The 18,967-nt window shown below is 41.4% G+C and overlaps 1 protein-coding gene across 3 annotated transcripts in view; it reads left to right on the top strand.

Moving 5' to 3' along the window:
• Tek (TEK tyrosine kinase, endothelial) overlaps nucleotides 1-18,967 on the top strand; it is a 114,341-nt gene that overhangs the window by 36,765 nt on the left and 58,609 nt on the right. For all 3 annotated transcript variants that reach the window (XM_005401151.2, XM_005401150.2, XM_005401149.2), the window contains exons 2-4: nucleotides 3,559-3,870; nucleotides 12,333-12,443; nucleotides 13,123-13,275. In XM_005401151.2, the coding sequence (XP_005401208.1) occupies nucleotides 3,559-3,870; nucleotides 12,333-12,443; nucleotides 13,123-13,275 (576 nt within the window). The remainder of the gene's footprint in view (nucleotides 1-3,558; nucleotides 3,871-12,332; nucleotides 12,444-13,122; nucleotides 13,276-18,967) is intronic.

Genomic DNA, 18,967 nt, shown 5'->3' with positions numbered 1-18,967 from the left:
TCTGGTACTGGGAACCGAACTCACGACCTTGCGCTTGCCAGGCAGGCGCTTTTGCCGCTGAGCTAAATCCCCAGCCCCACATTAAGTTTTATTTAACCTTTTTTCTACTGTATGGGCTGGCGTTCCATTCCCTGTTACCAGTCCAAAGAACAGGGAAAGAAAATCGTTTGGCTACAATCCAAGACTTGGGGTGGGGATAGGGATACATGGTGAGACAGAAACAGACATGCGTGTTCTGGCGCCGACTGCCTCCCAGCGGTGCCCTTTTAAGGGAAAAGAAACATTGACTGTTTTGCATTTAACGTTTATGTGTAGGTAGCATTCAAGTTGCTCCAAAGCCAGTGTACGGTGGAGTCTTCCTGTCATCATTTTCTCTGGAACACCCAGTTCTCCCCAGAAAAGACTCTTGTCCTTAGTTTCTGTCTCCTTCTAGACATGCTTTAGACAGACGCAAGCTAATACAAGCATTAGATTCTTATTTTAAGAAAACTGAGGAGTTTTAAGACTGGCCTCGGGAACCTAGTGGGTGTTTCTTCTCACACTCAAAGCCCACCCAGATGATCCTTCTCTTTCTGTTGTAAGCGCTGCTGCGAAGGTCAGCGCTCACCGGCGGAAGGTCTCCTATAACCAGCGTGCAGAATTAGGTGCGAAACGTGGCCATGCCCAGACTCCCAGAGCACGTGATCTCCCTTTCTCCTAGAGAGTAAAGGGAGATAGCCGGGAAGAACAAGAAGAAAAAGAAACTAGATCTATACCTAGAAACAATTTACCTTTTAAGTATGATCGTCTTTTCAGATCAACTGCTTTTTCTGTTATTTCCTAAAAATATTAAGTAAGCTTCAGTTTGAACCAGTGCTGGGAGTTCAGAGCAGATGCCGTGGTTTTGGCAAATCTCTCAACTGGCCCTAAAAATGGTGCTGGATGGAACTAGAGCTGGCAGAGCGACGGTGTTTCCTTCCTGTGCTGACGCTCTTTGGAACGTGCTCGGAGCCGCGACAGAGGCGAGGAGGAGGAGTCCGCCCGGAGGCGGGGCTGGGCTTGCCTGTGGAAGGGGAGGTGTGCGCTGGTGTTATTTTTGGAGACTGCCACACTGCTGTTAAGTTTCCCAGCTCATTTTCTCTTGCAACACTTTTATTCTCCTACCCTCTGTCCTCTTTCCTGAGATATTAAAAGTTACTAATGAAGCTGGGAATAAGATGGATGCTTCGAGGTAAAGCCTATTGTGGGGGAAAAGTCACCTTCAATCCCATGTATAAAATACAAATATAACTCCTGCTTATTGACTTGACATTCAAAGAAAACTGCATGAGGATTTCAATACTTGGCATAAGGAGGTACTCAAGTGAATTCTGATAAACAAATACTCATCAATCTTAAATGTTCCGCAACCATTGATTACCTTTCTGTGACATTTGGTAAAAATGGTAACATCTGTTTTTTTCCCCTATAAACTTAGAAAATATCAAGATATTCTGTTAAATATGGGTAAAGAGGTTAGTTTACACTCAGGAGAGTACTTTCATTTTCAACTTCATTATGTTAGATGTAGGATCCCGGTAAGTAGAGTTTGACCGAGCAGATCTGGAATAAAATTTGACCATCCCTCCCTCCTTCCCTCCTTCCATCCATCCATCCATCCAACAAATATTGAAGTCCTCTATATATTGAAATTAGGCAGGATTTGGTGGCTCATACCTGTAACCCCAGCACTTGGGAGGCTGTGGCAGGAGGATCTATGAGTTCAAGGCCAAACTGGTCTACATAGTGAGTTCAAGGCCAGCCTGAACTATGTAGCAAAAGCCTGTCTTAAAACCAAAACCAAAACCAACCATATAAATCTCAGTTCCCAAATTTCTATTCCTGTGCAGAACAACTTTAATCCTTATCCCTGTGGAACTTACTATCTAAAATAATCACACATTGTAGTGCTTTTCATGAGGTAAACAAATGGAAGGAGAAGACAATGAGATGAGGCTGCACGGGTCCTACAGACGAGGCTGGCAGAGAAGCCCTCTATGAGAAAGTGACACTTAGGCCGGGACCCGAAGGATGCGCAGAATTTAGCCATGCTGAAAGTGGAGAAAAGCGGTCCAGACTAAGGGAACTGCAAGTACAAACACTTTGAAGTAGGAAGTGGCATGGTGTGTTCAAGGACCGAATGAGTATTTGATACCAGCTCTGCCTTTAGTAGCTGTGCACAGCTAAACAAACTACTCTATTTCTCAGATGTGATCTCTTCATATTTGTAATTGCGCTAACGGTGCGTATCTCTAAGTGTTGTTGGGAGATTAGTGCGTGCTGCATGAGATAGCAAACTGCAGTGGTGGCGAAGCTATGGCACGTATGCCACAGCGGGCAGTTTGTATCATGGGAAGCTGTGAAAGGTTCGCCATCCCAGCATGGAGAGCACTTCAGTCACTTTATGTACATGCGACTGTAGCTGGGTCCCTATCACCCAGTGTGCATGGTCTTCTGAGTCTCTTGATCATTTGCACGGACTTGGGAGTCAAATGTCACTAGAGCTAGGGAACAGTTTCTGTCCCTGATATGTCCGTATTTAATAAGAGTGGAGAAAAGACAGATTCTATTTGCTCACGTTAGTCAAGAGGACAGGGAAAGGGAGAGGGAGAGAAAGGTAGATACGAGGGTGGGGAGGGAAGAGAAATATTGAGAAAGCAAAATGAGACGGTGTTCTTTTTAAATGAGTGTGTTTCATCATTTATGGAGCACATTTATGGAGTAAATGTTGCAGTTTTTGTTTTTCATTTGGGGACCCATGAGGTTTGGGGCTGGGTGTTTAAGAGACAGAAGAAAGGAAAATGAATTATGGTCGTTGGTACTCAGAAAGTAATAAAGAGCACCTGGCAAGTTATATATTTTCTTATTGGGTCTTCACAAGAATTCTGCAAGATGGGTCATACTAACACCATTTAAAGGGGAGACCAATGAGGCTTCCAGGAAACTGTGGACTTCACTCAGCTGCTGCTCCTGTCTTCTTGAAAAATTTGAAGTGGAACTGGGCAATTTTTTGAAAATGATGTTTATAAAGTTACTGTAAATGCTTAGTATGTTTCTTTAAATACTTTATTTTGGAAATACCACACTAGCATCTATTAATAAATAATGACCAATGAGGATAATTATTGCAAATAATAATGATATTGCTGTTATCATTACTTTATCCCAACTGAACAAGTGCCCAACTATGTCTCAGGCAATATAGTGTACACATGTGTAGTAAGTGATTCACCTTGGGGAGTGAAAGGGTTGCAGTTAGAAGTCAGGGGTTAGGCTTAGGGTTAGGGTTCAGGCTCCATTGTGGACAGGGTACACATTGGTGCAGGGGATGCTAACGGAGTCGAGGTGATGCAAGGTCTTGATGTCTTAGTAAAGAGTTTTGAGTCTTGTTCAGTGGAAGATGGGTGCATGACCAGAACAGCACTTTAGAAAGACTGCTCACACAGCCCATTACCCAGACAGGGTTTTGGACGAGACCAGCCTACACAGTGGAGCCTTGTTAATAGCACCTGTCATATATTATGCATTCTTTCCTTTTAGGGACAGTGAAAGGTGCCATGGACTTGATCTTGATCAATTCCCTACCTCTTGTATCTGATGCTGAAACGTCTCTCACCTGCATTGCCTCTGGGTGGCAACCTCATGAGCCCATCACCATAGGAAGGGACTTCGAAGCCTTAATGAACCAGCACCAAGATCCGCTGGAAGTTACCCAAGATGTGACCAGGGAATGCGCTAAGAAGGTCATTTGGAAGAGAGAAAAGGCGAGTAAGATCAATGGTGCTTATTTCTGTGAAGGGCGAGTTCGAGGACAGACAACAAGGGTACGGACCATGAAGATGCGTCAACAAGGTAATATGCCCCTAAGTCACAGACAGGCAGGGTCCCCTAGGCGCGTACACCCACACACACACACACACACACACACTCTCTCTCTCACATGCACACACTGTTTTGGTAGCTGTTCCCTCCACATCTACATGAACTGCCTGAGTGGAGAGACCAAAGACCATGCCTGTCTCTTCCTAGGCATTTCTGTCTCTGGCACAGACATTAGAAATAAAAGAGACCACTCCTTCCAATTGCTTCCCTGGACATTGCCCTACTTCACGATGTGAAAGAGCGTACATGATGTGTTCTATGAACAGCTTCATGAAACTTAATGAAGATATGACTCTGCTTACATGTATGTAATATGGAAGTCACAGCAATTCCAATAACTTCCTGTTGTCAAATTATTGGCTATTTTGAGATTTCTCATTTGATACTTTTTGTTTGTGCCTAACTGCTCTTAATGAAACTTAACATTGTCAAGAAACAATTGCAATAGAATAAAAATTTCCAAAGGGAAGTTTCTGTCAGAAACTCACTTGCATTGGTTACTTGGTGTATCAGTTATCTATTGCCACAGTAATGCCTGTAACATAACCACAATGCATAATACGCATTTACAGCTTGTATTCTAAGCCATGTGGGCTGACTGGATGGTGTGGTGAAGTTGGCTGGGCCTCCTTACATGTGCGCTGCTGGTTAGATGCATGCTGATCAGTCTCACTGTGTCTTGGGAAACTTGGCTCAGTTCCATGCACCTGTTATTCTGTAGCAGGCCAAGCTAGGTATGTTCTCCTGGGGATGGCACAGAAGGCAAAAGAGCAAATGAAAACCTGAGGCTTTTAAAGATCTAGGCTCATGGCTCAGAATTGCACACTGTCATTTATGCCTCATTTTCTTGCCCAATTCAAGTCAACTAGCTGAGCTGGAGTTATCGGCTACTATAAACAAATGACAAAGAGCAGGGACCTTTGGAAAGGTAAGGAATTGGGGCACTCTTGGACGGCTGCCCTTGGAGGAGGAGACCAGGATTTAATTTGAGCAGTTAAGGACCTAGGTTCCTCTCAGAAAACACCAGAATTTTGAAGGAGGACTTTGACAGCCTCCTCTAAAAGGATGCTCCTTGCTTCCATGCCACAAGGCAGCAATGTGATGCAGACTTTAGCCCAAATCAGAATTGGATCCGAAGCTACATCTTTAAGCCAATCACCCATCTGATGGTGACCGAAGATGGTGTTGCACATACTACTTAATAATTGTGTTGTAAGGCTCCCAGGCCTGGGCAGGAAGTAGACTTCCAGTAGTTTTGGTGGAAAGAAGGTACAGAATTCCAGTTCTCCTGGAATGATCTGGCCCTTTGCACCCTATCACTAATGCCTCATTTTATTGCCTAAAGCACATCAGAGAGCGGAACCTAGAGTTAGAATGAGAGGGTATTACAGACTTGAGTGGCAAAGAAGCAGGGATACAGGGAGGGACAAAGAATAAGGACCCTCTCTCCCTGCTACCATTTTGTTCCCACTGGAATACTCTGGCCTGTTATGATTAGCCACCTTCTTTGGGTTGCTCATACCTAAAATAAAATCTGTTTTGTTTTTAGTATTAAGATTATACTCAGGGCCTTTGCACTGAGCTACATCCCGAGCCCTTTTTTATTTCTTATTTAGACATAGTCTCCATAAGTCATTAAGTTGCTCAGAGTAGGCTCAAGTTTGGGATTCTCCTGCTTCAGCTTCCCAGCATTCTGGGATTAACATGCATGTGTCATTGTGTCAGGCAGTTAAAGGAGTCTTTTCTCAGATTAATATTGTCTAATCACAAGGTGTCAGTTCTTTAGAGGTTAGATTTTTAATTACAAAACTGATCCAGATAAGTAATGTACCTATGTACATTTCTGATTTGGGGAGTTTCTGTATAAAAAAATCTGCAGGGTTTTTTTTTTCTACTTATAATCACCTGTGGGTCTTAACATGCAGACTCTGACTCAGTAGGTTGCTTGGGACAGTCCTGAGAGTGTGTATTTCTGTGAAGGTCCCAGTGACAAGACCCTGCTGCACCATCACCCTGCTGCACTGATACTCTGAGGAGCAAGTCTGAGGTTCACCTGAAAACATTTCTTCGAATTTGCTAATGGTAGTCAGTAAAAAGATTTGAAGGCAGAAAGCCCGTTTTTAGGCCAAAAGTGATAAAGTAGCTGTTCGTTATAAATGAAGGAAGGGATTTTCTTAGCAAAACTATGATGTTGGCCTTTAAATGACATGTGGGCAAGTGGGAAAAGCACACACCAGAAATTCCCAGGGATTCAGCGCTGCAGTGCGGGAAGAGACAGGAACAAAGGGATGTGAGGTGTGCCAAAGCCATCACGGCTGAAAGTCAGCGCTGCTATTTTTCACCTGTGTCGTGTGGGGTTGACTTGTGTAAGGAATAATGTTCCGCTGATTGTCACAATTGGAATGAAGACAGACTGGGATTGACACCCCAGCGGTTTCATGGGAACGAAGTGTGAAGCGCCATCAGGCCCGCTTGTAGCTGCCTTGAGATTGTCCTTGGCGATGTGTACAAATTACAAATTGTGGAGCACACTGAACCAGGACATCGGGAATTAAAAAACAACCACGATGTTCTCTCCAGACTGAGAGCTAAGTCACCACAGGTGAAGGAGATCTTAACTTCAGTCAGTCGAGGCAAGGGAGGAGAGTGAGTAGTAGTGGAGACAGGGTGGCATTTAGATTCATACTCATCTGAGTTTGAATTCTTTCTCTACCACTCACCAGCTGCGTGGCCTTCAGCAAGTTATTTAACTTTGATTTGTCTCATTTATCACCATTTATGACATGAAAGTAATACCTACAAAATTCAGTTAAGTTTTAAATAAGTAAGGTATATGTATGAAGCCAGTTCCCCTGCATTGCAACAGATGTGCTCTTAAAAGCTTGTATAAACTGAGGTACTGCACAGTAAGATACACATTAATAATAGTAGTTTGTAAATGGAATTTGATGATCTTCCGTTAGGGTCTGCATTTGCAGCCACTGCACTGTACTTTCTACATCATTCTCATTGTTAACAATTCGCTCTGATTTTGAGTGCTTATTTTGCTACAGTGATTCTATCTGAAAGTTAGAAAGTAACCCAGGGCCCATAGCAGAGATGGGAGTAGAAGCCAGCCAGATGTGGATTTAAGCCTGGCTTTAAACTGAGTGGTATGGCTCAGGGAAAGTTACTTAAGTAATTGAAATTATTATTTTTCCTCACTCAAAAAGAATGGGAATAAAGATTTCATCACATGCATTCAAAAATCAAATGAAACACTTAAAGATTACTAACATTATCTTGTCCACAACTATGTTATGTTCAACAACTATCATTATTATAGTTCTTGAAGTAATAATTTAGAGAGCCTACTAATTTCCATGTCCAGTTGTTGAATTTAAAAAGATCATGCATTAACATAATTGTGGAGGTTTGTACAAAATAGAAAAATAGATAGCATGTTTCTTCCTGTATTTGAACAACAGCAGCATCTCAGACTGGCAAACTTGTTCCCTTTCCTTGACCATCCAGTGGGGGAAATATGGTGCAGAGAAAGTGATACCCGTTATGGTGACTCGGAAGAACATCCTAAACTGTGTCTTCATGCCGTTACTAATTCCTTAGTAAAACATCGTGGGAACGTAGACACGCCTGCCCAGGGACATAGCCGGATAGGATAAACATCAGTATATTCCTCTTGCTGCTGACCAGTACATCTGGGGAGGAAATGGAAAATCCATTTGAGATGTGCCAAAACACAGCTTAAATTGGCTCCCATCCCCTAAATAGCCAAACTCTTTTTATCAATGGCATTATCCAAAACAGTCAGTGGCAGCTTGTTCAGACCTCACTGGTGATTTCATCTGGGGCTGGGCAACTATAGAATAAGTAAAGCTGGAAACATTTATAGATCCAAAAGTCTATTTCAGAATGGCCCACCCGAAGAAACATAGGTTTTCTTCCTGTCCATGTTTGAGAAATGGGTTTACATCCAGAACATCCAACTACTCAAAGGATGCTGGTGAAGCTGATAAAGAGGAGCCACCTGTATCTAAATGACACAGATGAACAGGAAGAAAGCATAAAGAAAATAAGAAATTTTGAAATCAGATTAATTCTCTCCCTCCCAATTGTTCCTAAGCCTCTATTTGTGCCGTGTACTGGGGATGTGATAATGCTAACAGTTCCTGGGTGTTTGTGATATTCCTGACAGTCCACTTGCAGCTTTACATACATTAAATTTAGCTACCAGATGTATATCAGATGCAGACTACTGAGGCCATATTAATAGAGGAGGCCATCACTATTGCAATCTAGGTGCATGCACTAGCTAGTAAGTCCTGGATTTGGGAACGTGGCCTTGGACCTGATCCCAAAGTCCTGGCTCTGACCACTGCCCCATCCTGCCTCTTCAAGGCAGGTTCTTCCCTCCTGGATTGTTTAGTCTGGCGGGGGACATGTGCAATGAGCAAGGCTGGGCCAGGGAGGGCAGGTATCAGGAGAGTGGCTGGGAGAGGAGGGACTGGGGAAGGCTCCCAAGGCAGCTACATGGAGACTGAAGAATGGCAGGTGTGGGGGAGGCAGAGGAGAAAGGAGCAGAAGAGAAGGAAGGAAGCTTGTGACTCCGCAAGAGTGCTGAGCCAAGGGTGCCGGTCTGGAGAAAGGTAACGCCAAAGAGCTGACCGTATAGAATGAGGAGGGTGGATTTAAGCTTGTGTCTCAACTTCCTTGCTAAGTTGCTGTTAGGAGGCCCGAGGTAAGGGACTCAGCCAGCCCTAACTCCATCTCCCATGCGCATGTCTGCTTCACTGGGCTGGGGTGAAAGTTATTCAAAATAATAATAGCCATAAAGCTGCATTGTTGGCCGGGGATATAGCTCAGCTGCACCGGCGCGGCGCCTGCCCGGCAAGTGCAACATGCTGAGTTCCATGCCTGGTAGATTCCTGTTTATTTATTTTTTTAATTAAAAAACAAAACAGAACAAAAAACTACATCATTACCCTCAGTACTTACCTAACATTAAAGGAGACAAATGAAATTCGGTTCATTATTTTTTGTTCATGATGAACATCTTCGTTTATAACTTTTGCAGCCATTTACTTTTTCCTCTAGTCTTCAAGGAATAAGTGGATGTGCTCCGAGCTCTTAGCCCATGCAAATGTCCTTAAGCAAATCATCTTCCAACCTAGGCCTCAGTGATCTCATTTAGAAGATGTGGTGGCTTTAGAGGCTTTTGCGTGCTAACATTACATAATCTAATTTAATAACCTTTTTGGGTGCTAACATTACACAAGCCACGGCCAGTTTGTCTGACTCAGATCCTGGCTTTCCCAGGTAATTGCTGTGTGATCTTGAACAGGTTACCTAAACTCTCTGTGCCTTTTAGTGCAGATGATGGCACCTACCTCATAGGGGTATTATGAGATTAAATTTGTATGGTGTTTAGGACAGAGCTTGGTCTACAGTAAACACTTAAAATATGATTACTGCTTTTATGATACAATCCAGTCACAGACAGAGATGTATGTGTAACGAGTACAGGCCCAGCCCTGTGTCACTAGACACCCAGAACAGAACTTGAAGGTTAGATCTCCTGTTACTACTCAGCAGAGGCCATCAGCCTAAAGATGTGAATGCAGGAGGTGGTAGGAGGTGACAGCAGTGGAACTCTGGTGTGTCCCTCAGAAAGCAGGGAGCTTGAAAGGCACAGTGTCTGGAATTATAAAGAGCCACGGGAGAGGAGGGGTGGAATACACTCTCTTGAGCTACTGGGGAATCTCAGTTCCTCTCAGAAAACAATACTGAGTGGGAAGTCTCACGATCAACTAAACAATCATTACACAAAAGGGCAGAAAATATAAACAAACCATGCAGAAAAGAACAGTGGCATGAAATGGCCAGAAAACATTCTCCCGGGAGCCCAGTGGCCTATTGCAGAGAGTAAGAATTTCATACAGTAGGATGGCAAAATGCAGCACCTCGTCAGTGTGAGAGGAGCTCCATAAAGCTACCCCCATGTTCCATCGTCCCTGGGTACCTTACCTACACTGGTGATCTGTTTTGGTGTCACCAAGCACAACCATATTACAAATGTCAGTGCCACAGTGTGGCCACTTATTTACATTTGGAAAGGACACTATAGGCATCATGGGCTTAGCTTCTGGGATTTAACGGCCTACCAGTACTTTATGGTAGAGATTATTACTTCTGAATTTCAGATGAGGAAGCTGAGATGTTTAAACAAAAGTCTAGAAGGTAGATTTGAGCCCAGGACTGTCTGATTCCAGGGCTTGGATGCTGTCTGATCTATCCCATGCTCTCTCTATGTTTACCCAAGTCATCATCTGCACCAAAGGTGGTTGCGTATTTGGCCATACAGGGGAGCTCTGACAGTGTCATGCCCGAGTTAGCAAGCACAGCTCACAGCAAAGGAAAAGAAGCAGGCACACCTAAAGGTCAAGGCCTTCTGGGTGTGGTTTAGAGGCATCTCTTGCTCTCACAGGCAGCTATTGAAGCCAGAGACACACGCAGCACTTGATCAGCCACTGTCAAGCTCCAATTCAAAAGCCAGAGATGAACTGAGAACGAGAGCACAGGAAGCCCAGAGGCATCACAAGGTCCTTGGTAGCAGGCTTTCTGATACCCATGGCTTAGTTCTTGTTGTAGGGATTTATTTATACCTGGTGGTACAGGGTGTTTTGCTATTGATGTTTAATTTAGGTATGTTTTCATCACATAATTTGTAGTTTACGGAGATGTGCTATGTGGCTTAAAAAGTGGCAATATGCTTGTAAATAATCTGTATTTAGATAACTGGCATAGATTTTGTAAATATTCAACAGACGATTAATGGTGTTATTCAAATTTTTTATATTTTGCCTTCACACTTTTCAATTTATTTGATCTGTTTCCGAAATTTTACACTAGGCTTGTAGATTTATCAATTTCTTCCTTTAACTCTTAGATTTTGTTCCAGGTGCTTTGAAGCTCTGCCACTGGCACATGTACAAGTTCAGGAATATTATATCTTCCTAAAAGAGAAGTGTATAAAATCTTCAGACAAGAGTTTATTAGATGGTAGATGGTTCCTTTTATTGTCATATAAAAACCATCACTATCCCTAAAAATCTTGACGTTAGAAATTTTTTCTGATATAAATGTTATAAAACAAGTTTTAGTTAGTATTAATTTAATACATATTTTCTATGCCTGCATTCTCAACCTGATTTTTCATTATGTTTAATGTGTAGTTCATAAGAAGAGCACAGGGATGTACGTATTTTAATTTATTCTGAGATACTCTGTTTTAACATATATCTGGTTATATTTCTATATCACGATCATTCTGTGGCCTGATTTGTTCTTATTTTAGTGTTTTGCTATTTCCATTCTGTCTTTCTCTCCATGTTCAGGAAAGTTGTGCATCTTGTTTCTCTTCTTTTAGTGATATATTATTAGCATTAAATATTATATTTTAGATTTTGTTTATATTTTATTACTTTCAGTGGTAATGCTTGCATTTTAACATAGGCTTAACTTTTAAAAGCCCAAAAATCTCTCCTCATTCCACATAGTGTTTCTTTGCAGATTATAAAATAAAAGAATTCAAAAATGGGTGCAGCTGGGAGGATATTAGGTTTTATTCACATATTTTCTCTATGAAACCAAGACAATGCTCTATTCCAAGTCTGACACAGAGACAGAAGTTTTCAGTTCCTTGATTTATAATCTAAAAAGCCAAATAAATACAGATTAATTCCCCATCTCCTCCTAGTACAGTCCTGTCCCATAACTATACCAGGTCACACATGTGTAATCAAAGGGTAAAAGGTGAGATCTTAGGTTCCTTCATCGTCTTTATTCTTCAGTATTCCAATATTTGCACCACGAAGAAGCCCAGCATTGTGCTCAAACCATTTGGGAAATGTTTGGAGCATTCTAAAGCAAGTAGAATGATTCTGAGCAGCAGTGAGAACCTCCACATGAAGGGAGCAAGAGAAGAGCTATTTGGCAAACGCTCTTCTCTTTTTCACTTTGAAGGATCTCATGTTGTATTCGTGCTCTTTTCTACTTTGAGGAAACTTGGCAGAGATTGGAGAGGGATGGTAGATTCTTAGTCAGTATAGTTTTTGGTTAATGTCAGGATTTATTTTGATAACAGACATTCAATGGCACAGTGCTCTCACCTCCCCAGTCATTTGCAGGGAACTATTGCAGATTATATTGGGTGCATACGTTTATATTTTTAAAGAGAAAATGACTGTTCCTCTCATCAGATTCTTAAAAGAATGCATAAGCTTAAGAAAGAATGAAATCCATTAGCCACTATTACCAGTGATATCATAAAAAACAACTGACTCGTGGTCTCGTCTTTTGAAGCTCAGTGTTCAGTTGCTCTTGAGAAAAATGTGTGACATCATTTTCGGTATTTGTTTTCTCTTTTTTGAAAGCTTCCTTCCTCCCAGCTACTCTAACTATGACTGTGAACAAGGGAGATAATGTAAGTATATCTTTCAGAAAGGTGGTAATTAAAGAAGAGGACGCAGTGATTTACAAAAATGGTGAGTATACGTTCCATTTCTTTTTAGTACCATGGTGTGAGATGTCAGATAACACTTACCTATTAGCTCATTAACTTATCGCAGTTTCAGGGACAGATGCTTGAAGTACAGCTGCTATGGTGCAAGCTTATTAAGTTCTATCTAGGATAGGAGCCCTCTGAGGCAATGTTTGATTCCTTAATCAAGTAAATCAGAGTGGGAATTTATTTTTATTTTTTGTCTTTTTGAGGTAGAGTCTCGCTATGCAGTTCAGGTTGGCCTTAAGCTCACTTTGTAGCCCAGGCTGGTCTCAAACTTGCAATGATCCTCCTTCCTCAGCCTCCCGAGGGATGGGATTACAGGCGTGTGCCACCACGCCTGGCCTCAGAGTAGTAATTTAAATACACTCTGTACATTTGTGAATGTACATGGCATCATAATGTAAAGAGGGTCCCAAATTCTGTGTCTCTGCAGATTATTATATAAAATAAAGGACCTGAGAAACTGATGCATGTGGGAGAATATTAGATTTTTATTCATATACCTCCTCCTGTTAACCAGGGGGCTCAGGCAATGTTGTATTCTGACGCAGAGACAAAAGTTTTCAGTAAAATGTGAGGTGACTGATTTGTGAGGACAGACAAGGACACGAGAGTGCTTCATGTGCAACCTGTCGTCTTCCACTCTTCCCTCTCCCCAGGCTCCTTCATCCATTCGGTGCCCCGGCACGAGGTACCTGATATTCTGGAGGTGCACCTACCGCATGCTCAGCCCCACGACGCTGGCGTGTACTCGGCCAGGTACATAGGAGGAAACCTCTTCACCTCGGCCTTCACCAGGCTGATCGTCCGGAGTAAGTGGCGGAGAGGCTGCAATCTGGGGTGGTGTGGGTTGTTAGCATTTTTAGCTGCAAGGAATAACTGACTGGCTACTTGAGCATGACTTAGGGGCTGATTAGAGGGATACTAAGGACTCTTAACCAACTGGAAAAGCAAAGAAGCAGGTTCTGGCAAAGATGGGCTCAGGGGCAGTTCTGGGGCTCAGAGGGGCTGCAGGGTGGACCTCTTCTTAAGATGCTGCCATTACCACAACTCAGATACCATGATGTTCACTTCTGGGTGTTGAATTCATAGCAGAAGAATCAAATTAGCCTAACGTATCAGATCTCTGCCAGCCCAGAGCAATGCGCTATAGGCAGTTAGAGTCATGCACTGCAGTTAGGGACAGGCTATGGCGGGATCATTCTCATACAAAAGGGGAGTCACAGCGGAAGGTGACTGCTGTAAAGGGATGAATTGGGCCTCCTGGATCAGGCTGACCTCTAATTAAACATTTCCTGTAAATTCAATACTTTCCAAATCATTTAACTGTCAAGTGTGATTTTTATTTTTAGATTTGAAAAATGTAAGAGCTAGAACGAGTGAAAACCCCCCTCTTATAATTTTGTAGGGAGAGTAATGATTACCAGTAATTTTTACAGGAAATTAACTTGTAGGACATAAAAGATGTGCCCTGAATTTTGTCCACCTATGTTATGAAATTTGTGATATTAAATATTTAGGCCTTCATCTCCGCACATCTGAGCTGCTCTGTCACTCTGCTATACCAGTGATGGCGAACCTTTTAGAGCTTTCAGTGATAGCAAACAGCCGGCTGAAGCATGGGTGCTGTAGGTTTGCCACCCTATATTGCCCTATAATGTTGCAGAAGCATCGTGGTTGACATCTGTCCTTTATGAAGATACTGTATTTTGCTTTGCATTTCACTCATTCATTCCTTCATTCGGTGAAATGTATTGATCCTGACTCTGCCGCACACTGTGTTGGTACTGAGAATTGAGTCTGGCAAAAAAGAGGAAAAAAACTTGAGTCATAGGAAAACAGGTGCTCCTGGAGACCATAGTGTTAAGTGAAATAAATCAAATGCACGGGCTTAAATATCTCTTATATGGGAAACCCCAAATACAAATGAAGAGCAAAATAAAAGAGAGATTAGAAGAAAAAGAGGGATAGATCTTTTGCAAAAGGTAAGAGGACCAAGAGACGGAGAGAAGGATGAGGGGAGGGGATGGATGAAAAAAGAACTAACCTCTGTTGTGTCCATGCAATAACTCCTATGAAGAATGTGCTCATTATGTGCTGCAGGCACGGGCCAGTAAAAAATAAACACCGCAGAGGAGTGATAGACTTATATCCCTCACCCTAAGCTAATAAGATGACTCGGAGGAGGGTACGATGAACCAGTATCCCTTGGGTTGTTCCCAGTCAGGGCAGGTGCATGTGTAATTAGATGGATATTGCAGTATGAAAAGTATGGTTCATTTAGCTTATGCCGCGTGTTAGGACACCTCTATGGGTACAACATATAGCAAGGTGTTTTGTAGACAGGACTGTTTGGATTTGAATCGGGAGGAATCTGTTGATGTGCCCAGCACCTGTTTCCTCCCAGAAGACTGCTATCTGTGTCTTTTCTCCTCCAAATGTCAGGCAGTGTTTGTGTAAGACCATTCTTTTAAAAACTATAACACAGTACTGCAGTAAAACTGCAATATTCAGCTTTCAAGAGCTGGATTCTCACTAGCCCTACATGAAGTATCTGTTGACTTGAGTTCCTCAATTCTGCTTTTATTTCACTACACAGGGGAGTCTGGATGGCAAGGAAGCAACGTGGTAGCATTTAGGTAATTTCCAATCTGATGCAAGTGTGCCAATGGCCTCCGACTCCGGGGTAGATTGTCCAGCAACATCAGAGACATCCGTTGACACACGGTTCTTTAAGAATAGAAAAGATGGTGCGGCTGTTCTACTCGCCACTCTCACTGAACACAACACTTCCAACACTAGATGCGTAGGACTTTTCTCTCTACACCAAACAATTCTCCAGCATACATGGCTGTATCCTCCAATTTAAAATACTTCTGATGCTGTTTCCTTAGAAACAAAACAAATCAAGGCTTCCTAAGACCCTCTTCTTTGATTAATTTGGTAGGACAGCTCACAGAACTCAGGGAAGTGCTTAGTTACCAGTCTATCTCAGAGGATATTACAAAGGGTACAGATGAACAGCCATAGAGAAGAGATGCCCAAGGGAAGGTAAGTGTAGAGCTTTCATGCCCTGTCCAGGCACCCCACCCTCTGCCTGAAAGCTCTCTGAATCCTGTCCTTTTGGGGTTTTATGGTCGCTCCATGATGTAGGTGTGATCAGCTCACCTTGCAGCCTTAAGCTCCTCCCAGAGACTGGAGGATAGGGCTGATGTTCCAACTTTCCAGTGATGCCTTGACCTTTCCTGGTGACCAGATGTTATTCTCAAGCTATTTCAGGGCTTCACTGTCTGACATGTGGAGGAGAAAAGTCACAGATAGCAGTCTTCTGGGAGGAAACAGGTGCTGGGCACATCAACAGATTCCTCCTGATTCAAATCCAAACAGTCCTGTCTACAAAACACCTTGCTATATGTTGTACCCATAGAGGTGTCTTAACATGGGGCATAAGCTAAATGAACCATACTTTTCATATTGCAATATCTATTTAATTACATATACACCTGCTCTAACTGGGAATAACCCAAGAGATATTGGTTTATTGTATCCTTCCTCCAAGTCATCTTATTAACATGAAAAGATAACTGTTCACTTTGAAGATTCCAAGGGTTTTCTGAACTGTGTGACAGGAGCCAGGGGCAGAGACGAAGTATGTATTGCTTATTATGTCATAATATCACAGTAGATAAGAGTGAAAGTTTTTAAAATGTCAAAACAAGCATGATTTAGTAGAGATTAGAATTTGAAACTCACCTGAACTTTTAGGTCAAAGCAAAAGACTTCCAGTATATTTTAAATTTTAAGTTGTCTTTTTTGGTTGCTTGGAGTACATGGTCTTTTCCCTTCATTGTTAAGAGTATTTTTATGAAACCATGTAAATCATTCTAAAGTTTGAGTTGGGTCATTATCATCTTATTTAAGAATTTTTTGCCTTGTATAAAAATAATTTAAGAATTTTTTGCCTTGTATAAAAATACCACATCTTTTTTATACAATGGAGTACTACACAGCTATAAAGACAACTATAGGGAAATGGATGCAACTTGAATCCATAATTGTAAGTGAAATAAACCAGTCTCACATGTGTAAACATCGTATTGTCTCCCTAATATAAGAAGCTGAAAGAGTAAATAAGATCCAAAATGTACAATAGCTATTATAAAATGAGAAGAAAATGCTCAAAAGGAAAGAGTAACTGGAATAAGGGAAAGGAGAAATGAAGGAAGAGAAAAGGAAAAAAATATAAATATACACAGACACACACACTCATACACACAAGACAGTTAAAATAGTTATTCTACTAATTGCTATTAGCCCATTGAAAGGAAAATTTATGCCTATATTACTTGATCAATTTTTCATGCCTATATCTTGTAATATGAGCAACTACTTTGAAGATAGCAACACGTAATGTACTAACCACTGTTACTCTTGTTTTTAAATTTAAAGTTACTCTTGTTTTTAAAACAATCTTGTTTTTAAATTTGTTTTTAATTTTGTTTTTAAAACAATCTTGTTTTTAAATTTCATACTATTGTTTTATTGTTTTTCTTTTCCTTAAAATAAAAAAGAAATAAGTAAACTATCACAAGAAAATAAAGACTACTTTCCCCAATATGATTTCTTTGATGTTTAATAAGAAATGAGATGAACTGAAGGCGTTTGGTCATTTCTCATAGCTGTAGATTATTTATCCAGAATAACTGAAGCTAGAAATACATACAGCTTAAAGAGTTTGTATTAAAAATGCCACTGGTTATATTTGTAGGATTTTTTGAAAAGTATAAATTTGTTCCCTGACAAAAGATTTCTCACAATATAAGTTTTTATGTGCCACAAATGAACAGTTTCTTAAAGTACAGAATTATAAGACTTTTGATGAAAATAATAGATGCCCAAACTTGTAAATTATCAACAAATTCCTCCTGACTTCTCCATTCTCAGGAAAGTACCCTTGTGATCCCTTTCCAGGATAAACTGGAATAGGCCTTCAGGTAGACGTGGGGCTCTCATGTAACCAGGCCCGTTTCATCTGCATTGCTTACCATCATTGTTACGTGGGTAAATATCAGAGTCTGGCTCTCAAGTTATCACGGATTGTGCTGTGCTGAGACTTCCCTCCTTTATAGAGTGAGGAATAGAAATATTAGTTCTTAAACATTTTGTTGCTTTTTCTGTTAAGTAAAAGTCTGTAAGAAATGATCTGTGTTGACAGTTTTCCAGATTATTTTAAATAAAATATTGATAACCCAGAGCTCTTGTCAAAGAGATTATGAGGTTATGTCAGCTATAGGTACAGGTCCAAGCTTATCACTGTGAGAAATATTCAGGGGTGCAGACAGCTGTACCCTTCAGATGAGAAACGAAACTCTATTTCTGACCACAAAAGGCCATCTAGCCACCCTGGGTTTTCCTTATATTAGCAGGTACCATCAGACCTAATTAACAAAATGTTGGCAAGAAATAACCAGGAAAGATGAATATAGACAGATTTTAGCATCCTTGTGCTGTTGATTTTAAGTATCTTATTTCAGTTGTTTTTTATATGTTTTGTAACTAAAAGAAAAATAGGTGGGTGCTATTAGCTGTTCCTTCCCTGTTTAGCCTTACTTTTCTTTACATACTCTCTCTAGGGCAGAGGCTCGCAGAGTGCAGCATGCGTAGAATCACTGGGAGGGACTGTTGAGCATAAACTGCGGGGTCACCCCCAGGGTTTCTCTTTCAGTTGGTTGTGGGTTGGGGGGTCTAACATTTGCATTTCCATCAAATCTCTAGGTGACTGAGATGCTCTTGGTCAGGGATACTTGCAAAACCTTTGTTCTAGTCCCTAGCCATACATACGGCTCTCTGAACATGCCCGGTTCTCTTCCTGTGCCCTGCCTTTGCCTGGAACCTGTTCTCCAGCACTATCTTCTCCCCAGTGAGGATGGCACACCAGATTCAATTCACATTCCACTCGCTCTGAGATGCCTTCTTTTGTGCACAAGGCAGGATTCCACACTCTTTGTCTGTGTTTCTATCATTACTTACTCTTCACATATCTGTCTTCAATATTAGATAATCAGCATTTAGAGGGCAAAACTGTATTTTTTATCAGAACACATTTTTAGCATGTAATGTTTACATTCATCTTAGGGAGTAAGTACATGTACTTAACATGTGTTAATATTTTTTATTCCTATTCTCCTTTCTGCCCTACCACCTTGCTCATCTCTAACTCCTCTTCCCATTTGCAAAGCATCAATCTCCTTGTTTCCTGTTGTCTGTCTTTAATTTTTTAAAAAATTAGCTGTACTTTGGGTTTCTCTTACAAGAAAAATTATGCAACACTTAAGTTTGTGCATTTAGTTTAACGCATGGTCTCAAGGTGCATCCGTTTTCCTATGAATGACTCTCATGTATGCTTCTTTGTGGCACAGCAGCACTTCACTGTGTATAAATGTCACATCTTTATCCATTCATATGTTGATGGATGTGTAGACCACTTCCAAGATTTAGCTATTG

The sequence above is a fragment of the Chinchilla lanigera genome, unplaced genomic scaffold (assembly GCF_000276665.1).
Source record: "Chinchilla lanigera isolate Chin_1 unplaced genomic scaffold, ChiLan1.0 scaffold00071, whole genome shotgun sequence".
In the NCBI taxonomy this organism is placed as follows: domain Eukaryota; kingdom Metazoa; phylum Chordata; class Mammalia; order Rodentia; family Chinchillidae; genus Chinchilla; species Chinchilla lanigera.
Note: the sequence above shows the minus strand (reverse complement) of the source record. Positions and strands in the feature narration are given on the sequence as shown.